Here is a 10,084-nt window from a genome sequence, read left to right as displayed (position 1 = left end):
GGACCCTTCAGTCTGCAGACCGACGCTCTACCACTGAGCCAAACCGGTTTCGGCTGAGATATTGTATTTAGATGGCAGTCACTGAGTGCCAGATGCTGTTTCAAACATGTCCTGTATCTCAGTTAGTCCTCAAAGGACCAAGAGCTGTGTCCTAGTACTATCCCACTGGACAGGGAATGGGACACAGAGAGGTTGGGCGACTTTCCTGATGTCACACAGCCAATAAATGGTACCAGCAGGCTTAGAGTCACCAGAGTTTTCAAGAGCTGTTAAACAACTGGAGTTTACTGTAGCAATCCCCCTTATACACACACACCCCTTACCCCCATTTACTGCTAGGTATTAGCTCAAGTGAACACACCAGTGCACACAGCATCAGCTGCCTCCTCCGGTCCCCTGCCAGCCTGCCCTCTGGGCAGCAAGACCCAGAAGACAGTCCTGGTCTCCTCACTCCACAGGGCTAGCTGGATTGGTTTACTTTTCCGAGGCTGGACTTTCCTCCCATTCCCTCACACCCAGGAGTCTTCAGCAAATTTTTGTTTGTTTTTGTATTGATTTCTGAGAAGAAGGGAGCGGGAGAGAGAGAGATAGAAACATCAGTGATGAGAAAAAATCATTGATTAGCTGCCTCCTGCACACCCTCCACCTGGGATCAAGCCGGAAACCTGGCAGAACCAGAATGGAACCGTGACCTCCTGCTTCACAGGTGGAAGCTCAACCACTGAGCCTCACCGGCTGGGCCTTGGCAAGTTCTGAGTGCTCGCTCCGGTCCTCACGCTCCTGGGGGATGTGAACCGAGACCTTCACCTCTCCTCCCTCAGTCTAGCTGGGACCTGCATGAGCCAGAACTCAGGTAGGACCTGGAGACACCTGAGGAAACCAGGCTACAGGTGCCCCGGGGGGGAGGAAGGGGCACTCTCGGGCCTGATCCTGGGAATCGGGACATCCCCGGCTTTTACAGCAAAAAGAGAAGGGGCGACAGGTCTCCCTCCACCCAGGCTCCACCCTGCACACCCTGGACAGCGATCCTGTGTTTATGTGGTGGTAGTGGGTGGAGGGGAAGGGGGCATGGAGACTGGACAAGGCCGGCCAGCCTGCCCTCGCCCATCTCTGCAGTCCTCCAGGCCAGAGCCCGTCCCGGTGGCCCCCGCAGGAAGCCTCGCACCCCCGTGCCGCGCTTTGGTTCGGGCCGCCGGGCAGCGGGGCGGGTCCGGGCCGGCGTGGCCGCCCCGCGGGACACCAGCGCTGGCTCAGGATGGGGAGGCGCTGCTGGCGAAGGCGCGCGCTGGCAGCCGCGTGTCTGGGCGCCGCGCTCCTGCTCCTGCTCCTGCTCCTGGGCGCCGCGGCCCGCGCCCTACTCCCGGGTGAGTGCCAGCTGGGCGGGGGGCACCTGCTGTCTGCTCCTGGGCTAGGGGATAGGTGCTAGAACGGCTCTCGATGCCCCGCCTGTGCCCCAGCTCCCCGCAAGGCGTTGCTCCCTTGGAGAAGTGGTCTCCAAACGTCCGGGATGGGGACCGTTAGGGCTGCCAGCCTGTGTCTGGGGACCCGGGTCAGTGGCGGGGGGTGGACTTGGCCCACCTGGGAAGGCAGTTTCCTTTACTTCACCCCACACCCTTAGCGCCAGGCTGGGAGAGAGTTTGATGCCCCTACATCCCCCCCGCTGGTTCCCCTGTGCGGGTGGCGGGGTGCTGCTTGGGGTGACCTGCTGCACCTGAAGTTCACACTGACCAGGACTTGGGGCTCCTGTGCATCTACCTCAGGGTCTGGTTGGTGGAAATGAGGCAGCCAGTCGGGACCCCCCAGTGTGGAATCCCTGCTCCAGGCTGGCATGTGCCAGACTTCACCTGTAGGAATTCCTCAAACCTCTCACCGCCCCATTCACACCCCATTCACAGGGAGGGAGATGCCAGAGAAGTGAGTGGAGGGATGGGTGTGGATGGCTGACTTGCTGGCTGCACAGTCTGTCCTGGGCTTGAGGGGCCCGGCCATTGGCTTGTTCTCCTGACCTCTGGCTCTGTTTGCCTTTCCTGATGTGAGTGTGAGTGTGTGTGTGTGTGTGTGTGTGTGCGTGTTTGGGGGGCAGGGACGGTGAAATCCTTGGAGTCCCTCTCAGACAGGGTCTCAGGGAGTAGGTGACCACACCCCAGAGTGGTAAGTGGGCAGTGGGGTTAGGTGGCCTAAGAGATGAGGCTGAGGAGACAGTGGGCAGCACTTACCCATGGCGAGGAGGGCTGGGTCTAGGTTGGTGTAGGATAGGTCACCCACAGCTTATCTGCTGGGGGACCCATTCCCTCCCCTCTCCGGGCTCCAGTGCTCCCATCTATAATGGAGTGCCCAAGTTCTTCCTTCTCCGGCTTCTGCCGCGGGGAACGAGGGGACACGGAAGTGCCTGGCCTCTGGCCTCCTTACCATGGCACTGTCATGATTAGGCCTGGCACCGTGCTCCTCCCCTCCGGAGGTGAGGGGCTTCTTCCCCCCTATTCCCACTCCCTGACACCCTCACACTCCCCTGACCGCCTCTGGACTGGAGGCCAGGGTTTGGAGAGGCCTTCTCGGCGCTCACCCGATCACCCTGCCACTCCCACCATGCCCCTGTGGCTGGACACCCCCCAAGCCACAGGAGGGAGCTGCAGTCCTGTACACCAAAATGGCTGCAGGTTTGATTCCCGGTCAGGGCACATCCCTAGGTTTCGGGTTCGATCCCCAGTTGGGGCTCATATGGGATGGATGTTTCTTCCTTACATGGCACTCTCTCTCACTCACTCTCTCTCTCAAAATCAATAAACATATCTTCAGGTGAAAATTAAAAAGAAATAAAAGGAGAGACTTTGACTTTGAAATATCCTGATGTGGATGAGACATTTGAGTTGAGATCTGAACAACAAGCAGTATGTTCCCTAAAATGTTGTTTCCTTAGAGGAGCTTCCCAGCCCGATGGAAAAGTTAGAGCAGAGGTGGGGAGGCACCTAGGATGTTCAGAACGGCTGCCGCTGAGGAGTGAGCTGGGAAGGTGGAAGATGCGCCCTGAGGGCCTTGGGAAGGAGCTGTCATCTACCGTTAGCCGTGGGAAGCCTTGTAGGTCCCACCAAGATGGAACAAGAAGAAACAGGAAGCCAGCGGAAGAGACAGGTGATTTTCTGGAGCAGACTGGACTGGACGGGGCTTGCCCTGGGCTGCGCCTGTGGAGGAAGCAGAGATGGGGGCTTCCTGATGGCTCTGGAGACAGAACTGATGTGACTGGTACTCAAGAATGATCTGATCAGATAAGTTTCCATTCCACCGTGGTTTGTGGAGTTCAGCGTGGAGTCTGAATTTTAAATTCAAGTGGAGAGATCACTATTTCTCTCTCAAAAAAAAAAAAAAAAAAAAAAGGCAGAATTGCTTTTTATCAATACTTATGAAGGGTTTATCCACGTGCTCATCGCTTAGTCTGATCACCGGAGGCAATGTCCCTGACCCAGGGCACATGGGTCACCCAGAAGGCTTAAGTCATCAGGAGGAGCGAATGAGCTAGGGCAGACTGGAACAGCCAGGCCTGCGACTCCTGCTTATCTGGTCTTGCGACACTAGCCCAGCTAGAACTTATTAACCAGAAACCTTGTGTCATAATCCATGCTTACCAGACTGGGGATCTCCATTGTTTCCCCAAAATGGTGAAGCCTCAAGTCCCCCATGCAATAACTTGTCTCCCCACCACCCCCCTCACATCATAAAGCGGGGGACTGAGGCTTTCCTCGGGCGTGAGCGTGCACGGACAGTTTGTCTGGTTTCTTGGAGTGGCATTTCGGCCGCCAGCCTGTGGATGCTGTGAATCGAGTTTTGTGCAGAGTGGGGTGGGTGCCTGAGGGCAGGATGGCATGGCTTGCATTAAGGTCACACATATGCTGTGGCCTGGGGTAAAACACTGTTTCTGGCCCTTACTTGCTGTGAGGCCTTTGGCTTGTTTCGTTGCCTCTCTGATCCCATTTCCCCATCTCTCAGGTGGGGACAGTAATAGTTACTCCCCAATAGGAGAAAGCATCCATGTGCACCAATCACTGAGGACAGTGCATGGTGCCCGCCGGATTTCCGGGACTTCTCCCAGTCTCTGTCTCTGTCGTTGTGTGTAGTTCCTTCTCTCTCCATCTCTGTCCTTGGCACCTAGTTCCTCTTTCTCTCCTCCCTCCAATTGCCCACTGCTTCTTCTCTCTCTCCTCTCTCCATAGCCTCCTGCTATTTTTGTTTCCTTTTTTCAAAGCAGAACCCCGTGTGGTTTGCCTGTGGTTGCTCTGGATGGCAGAGTTCTTTGGCTTAGGTCCAGGAGCCTCCCTGACCACAAAACTAGGGCCTGCCTACCTAGCTCTCCCTGGCCTGTCTGCTCCACAGAGCCCTGGGCAGGGGCCCTGGGACACGGAGCCCAGTGGAAGGGCTGGGAGGAAATATATAGGCAGGGGAAGCAGGGGAGGATGAGGAGAGGGGGTTAAGTGATGGCAATGGAGGTTGGGGGAGGTCTCAGGGTGGTCCTGTTTGAGGTTAGTCCCTACGCTACACCGCCAGCCTCTAGCTGTCCAGAGTGGGGGGCTGGACCCTAGGATCTTCAAGCACTCCCCTCTGAGCCCCTAGACCCATCTGTCCCCCCTCCATGGCCAGCCTGCCCTCCTGGGTTCCTCTGATCTGCGTGGCGGGCCCGGGTGGGGATGGCCCAGCCCTGTAATCACTGGCCACAGCTACTCTGGGCCTCTCTCTGGTGCCCACTTCCTCTTGCACTCCACCCACTGGCCACCAATTCTGGTATGGGACCCACACTCATGCAGACTGTGGTCTGTCTGGGAAATGACAGGCCTTTCTCAATGGCTTTTCTGGAAGGTTCTGAGTTAAGGAGCCTTAGAAAAAGACAGGCCTAGGTTTCTTCTCTGTCATTTAGAGTTCTTCTTCGCACAACTCCTGGTGGGCACCAGCCCTTCCTCAGTCCCAGCTGTGGTCCCAAGAGGAGCTGGTCACTGGGTTACCTCATGCAAGAGGTAATACCTCTCAGAGCCTCCACTTCGCCATCTGCAAAATGGTGAGAAAGGTGAACCATAACCTCCTGTTCATAGGCAAAGCTCAACCACTGAGCAACACTGGCTGGGCTGTACCACAGATTTTTTTTTATCCACTCATCTACTAATGGACACATGGGCTGTTTACAGATCTTAACTATCCTAAATAATAAAAGCCTAATATGCTAAGTGTCTGGTTGTCCAGTCAGCTGTTCAACCCATCAAAGTGTAATATGCTAATGATATGCTAGGGCAGCTCAACCGCTTGCTATAACATGCACTGACCACCAGGGGGCAGACGCTCCAACTGGTAGGTTAGCTACTGGGGTCCAGCCAATTGGTACTGAGTGAGGCAGGTCAGACACACCCTGGAACCCTCCTGAGGTCCCTCCCCAGCCCTGATCATACACTGGTGGGGTCCTTTTGCCTGGCCTCTGCCCTCTTGCAATCTGTTACCCCTCGGGGGATGTCAGAGAGCCGGTTTCGCCCAATCCCACAGGCCAGACTTCTAGTTGTAAATAATTCTGCTATGAACATAGGAACACGTATATTCTTTCTGATTGGTGTTTCAGGATTCTTAGGATATACTAGTATTCCATTTTTAATTTTTTGAGGAAACTCCATTTTGATTTCTACAGTGGCTGCACCAGTCTGCATTCCCACCAATAGTACACTGGGGTTCCCTTTTCTCCACATCCTGGCCAGCAGGTGTTATTTGTTTATTTACTGATGACAGCCTCTCTGGCAGATGTGAGGTGATACCTCACGCAGGAACCCCTTTCACGTCCCGAGTGGGTCAGTGTTCAGGTTCTGGATTCGGGTTGTGGAGGAGACCACACACAAATGAAAGAGACTAGAAAAGTATTAATTTGGTGATATTGGGGGCCAGGCGGGAGCCCAACTCTAGTGGGAGGATTACCCCCTGCTCCGGCCTTGCTACCCCTTTTATTAAGGTTTGGCATCTACCCATACAGGCAGGCAATTCCAGTAATAGCCAATCAGCAAGGATTTAAATAAGATTGACAGGTGGAAGTTGCTTCAGCTATCATTGTCTCAATTAGATAGGGAGTGGTTGGCTCTGACCTTTCAGAGCTTCAAGGTTGCTCAGTCTTCCAGGTTCCTTGTCCACACCTTTCTGCTAGTGGGGACAATGGTCAGTTTCTGATAATCTCATTGTAGTTTTAATTTGTATCTCTCTGATGATTAGTGATGTTGAACTTTTTCTTTTTTTTTTTTGTATGTCTATTGGCCATTTGTTTTCAATACTTGGTTCTCTTTCTTCTCCTTCTGCTATCCCTATGATGAAATATTGTTACACTTGATGTTGCACCAGAAGTCCCTTACACTATTCTCATTTTAAAAATTCATTTTTCTTTTTGCTGTTCTGATTGGGTGTTTCCTACTATCTTATCTTCCAAATTGCTGATTTGGTACTCTGCTTCATCTAATCTGCTGTTGTTCTTTCTAATGTATTCTTCGTGTCAGTTATTGTCTTCATTTCTGACCATTGTTTTTTTAGTGTTGTCTATCTCCCTTTTTGTAGTTCCTTGTTGTTGAAGTTCTCACTGAGATCATTGAGCATCCTTATAACCAGTGTTTTGAACTCTGCATCTGGTAGATTGGTTGTCTTCATTTTGTTCAGTTATTTTTCTGGAGTTTTGTTCTGTTCTTTCATATAGGACATATTTCTTTGTCTCTTCATTATGACTGCTTCCCTATGTTTGTTTCTATGTATTAGGAAGATTTGCTAATACATACCGTGTTTCCCCAAAAATAAAACATCCTCCGAAAATAAAACATCCTCCGAAAATAAGACCTACTTATAGGTTTCCTTCTGAGTGAAATATAAAGCATCTTTGGGAGCAAAAATTAATATAAGACACGTCTTATTTTTGGGGAAACAGGGTAAGTAGGTCTTTTTTATTTTTAATTCTTTATTGTTGAAAGTATTACATATGTCCCCCTTTTCCCCCATTGACTCCTTCCAACCTCCCCCCTACCCTTCACCCTGAAGCTAGACAAGGCAGTTCTTTCCCACGCCCTGGGTGCTTTTCTAGCAGTTGTCCCTTCGCTGGGGCTGAGGGCAATGTTTGTGAGTCGGTCTGTTCTTAGGCCTTTAAGAGGACACCGGGGTCTAAGCAGCCCTCTGTCTGGTATTTTCACAGCCAGATGTTGTGGGCTGGGCAGCCTGATTTGGGGCTAGGACCCCCTTGCTCCTCACTGGGGACCTCACGGCTGAGATATCCCTCCCAAAGGGATATTATTAACTCCCACACATGGTTGTGGGACCAGTCTGTTTCAGGTCTCTGCCCCTCCTACCAGTCTCAACGTGGCTTCCTTTTAAAAACTCCTAATTCAGTCTTTTCACTTGTTATAAGTCTGTTGAGGTTTTTGTATTTCTTCTTGAGTCAATTTTAGGAATTTGTGCCTTTCTAGGAATTTTCTGTTTCATTTAGGTTGTGTAATTTACTCTTGTATAGATGTTCATATTATACTCTTACCATGCTTTCTTGTTTCTATAAGGTCCAGTACTAACGTCACCTCTTCCATTCCTGCCTTTAATAATTTGAGTCTTTTTTTTTTCTTCTTCTTGGTCAATCTAGTTAAAAATTTGCAATTTTGGTGATGTTGTAAAGATTGTGTTATACTTTATTACTGTATTAATAAATATAATCATATTTAAGAAAAATATGATCCAGAAGGTCTTGAACCTTTCCTCACCTATATTGATTATAGTACTAAACATATATCCATATTAATTGAATATATTTAAGAAGATAGTCCTTCAGGCACATTTTGAGTGAAGAATAAACTTAGCAAGCTGAGTTTATGGTAGTTTTAGGATGATTGAAAAATTTGGCACTGAGACAGACAGACAGTATCTGTCCTCAGGGGCATCCATTCTGGGAGACAGCTAAAGCTGTATTTACCATGAAGAAGCATGCACACTGCTCGGGGGATGACAGGCTGCTGGAGGAATTCACAGTGGATCAGTAGGGAGCCTGCAGTCTGGCTGTGCCACACCACTACTGCCCATCCCTCCCTGGACAGACAGGTAGCGCTCCTCAGTCATGGGGCTGGCTAGGGCAGGGCATGAGATGAGGGCAGACTCAGGTGGGTGAGGTTGAGTGGTCAGGCCTTTCCCAGAAAGCTATGGGCTGAGTACCTTTCCTCTCCTCTCTCCCTGTCTGGCATCCTCTAATTCTAGAGGGTAGGGCAGTGTTTTTCAACCTTTTTTGGGCAAAGGCACACTTGTTTCATGAAAAAAATCACGAGGCACACCACCATTAGAAAATGTTAAAAAATTTAACTCTGTGCCTATATTGACTATATATAAAGTAATTCTCTTGAATAGGAATCAAATAAACACAAAGAAAGTATTTTATAATTACTTTATTATGAAATATTAAGTAAACAAAATAGTGAAAAATTATAAAATTCTTGTCTTGTCTGCACCTACGGCACACCAGGCAACATCTCACGGCACACTAGTGTGCCACGGAACAGCGGTTGAAAAACGCTGGGGTAGGGCATAGGAATAGGAGTGACACCAAGCAACCTGCCTGATGGATTAGGGGCCCTGTCAGTGCTTCCCCACATTTCACCAACCTCCCTCCCCATCCCAATGCAGGTGGGACAGGAGGGAACTGAGTCTCAGAGATGGGTTAGCTGTGCCCTAGGTGAGTTGACCACGCCCCACAGCATCAAAGCCATTTCTTCTGATGCAGTGGTGACACCTCTTTCTTTATGCTCCACAGAATCTGGAAACAAGGCCCTGGGCTCTGGCTGGCTCGGTGGGAAGAAGAGGAGTCCCCTGCAGATGCTCTATGACCTGGACCAGGTAAGTGGACAGACCCCCATTCTGGGACCCCTCCCTCTGCCTCCAGACATGGGAACCCAAGAGCCCCAATGTAAACCTATAGCAAGCATGTCAAACTCACTGCCCACAGGCCACATGCGGCCCATAACAAATATTTTTGCCTGTGCCTCAGGCCGGCTCTGGGCAGCTGGGAGACTCTGGAGGCCATCACATAGCAAGGCCCGGCCCGGCCCACGACTGGCCCAGCCTTGTCGCACACCTGTTGCCCTGTTGGGGCTGAGGGGACTGGGTGATGCCATCTTGTGGCTACGGGCACCACCATCTTTGAGGGCATGGCAGTCAGTTAGCATATTCCCTCCTTATTGGCTGTGGGTGCCACCATCTTTGCGATGGTGTGGGTGTCAATTAGCATATTCCCTCTTTATTAGAAAGGATAAATCCCATTGAATGGACAGACCACATACATACTAATTACCTATTTTCCAGTTGAGGTATATTTGGGTTGTTTCTACTCTCTGACTATTATAAATAATGTAGTTGTAAGCATTTGTGTACAAGTTTTTGTATAACTTTTGTTTTTGTTACCTTAATATAGACCTAGAAATGGAATTTCTGGATCAGATGTTTGTTTTCTGAGGAACTGTCAAACTACTTTCCACAACATCTGTACCATTTACATTCTCATCAGTAATGAATGAAGGGTTCACTTTCCCGAATTGTCACTAATACTTATTGTATTACTAGGGGTTTGGTGCATGAAATTCATGCATGGAGTGGGGGGGTCCTCTCAGCCCAGCCTGTACCCTTTCACAATTTGGGACTGTTGGCTCCTAACTGCTCACCTGCCTGCCTGCCTGATCGCCCCTAACTGTCTCCCCTGCTGATCTGGTCACCCCACACAGCCTGCTGTTCAGTTGTTTGGTAGTCCCTCTCTAACCCCCCTGTTGGCCTTGTCACCCCACACTGTTCAGTTGTTATTATTACTGTGACGCATCCTGGACAATTTGCATATTCCTCTATTATTAGTATAGATTGCCGCAAGGCTTTTAATACAATGTTTAGAAATTAAAATCTTTAAGAAATTTTAGACAACAAAACAAAACACCAAAGAAGGAGGTAGGAGGGCTGGAGGGTTAGTCTTGGAGGTGAAGACCCAGAAGGGCTTGGAGAAAGCGAGGGTGGTTGCTGGAAGTACAGCTGAGGAGGGCGAGGAAGGGCTGGGCTCAAGTGTTTTCCTAATATTACC

The 10,084-nt window shown here is 50.4% G+C and overlaps 1 protein-coding gene across 3 annotated transcripts in view; it reads left to right on the top strand.

Moving 5' to 3' along the window:
- The first annotated feature begins 1,205 nt into the window (after nt 1-1,205).
- The window catches only part of CHST13 (carbohydrate sulfotransferase 13), a 31,972-nt gene continuing 23,093 nt past the window's right edge, over nt 1,206-10,084 (top strand). For 2 of the 3 annotated variants that reach the window (XM_045574251.1, XM_036419519.2), the window contains exons 1-2: nt 1,206-1,364; nt 8,777-8,859. In XM_045574251.1, the coding sequence (XP_045430207.1) occupies nt 1,256-1,364; nt 8,777-8,859 (192 nt within the window). In that variant the 5' untranslated portion in view covers nt 1,206-1,255. Of the gene's footprint in view, nt 1,365-1,388; nt 1,915-8,776; nt 8,860-10,084 lie in introns of those variants that run through there. The other variant, XM_036419521.2, reaches the window with a different exon arrangement.

This window comes from Pipistrellus kuhlii, unplaced genomic scaffold, assembly GCF_014108245.1.
Source record: "Pipistrellus kuhlii isolate mPipKuh1 unplaced genomic scaffold, mPipKuh1.p scaffold_m20_p_6, whole genome shotgun sequence".
Taxonomy (NCBI): Eukaryota; Metazoa; Chordata; class Mammalia; order Chiroptera; family Vespertilionidae; genus Pipistrellus; species Pipistrellus kuhlii.
This window is presented reverse-complemented; position numbering and strand designations above follow the sequence as displayed.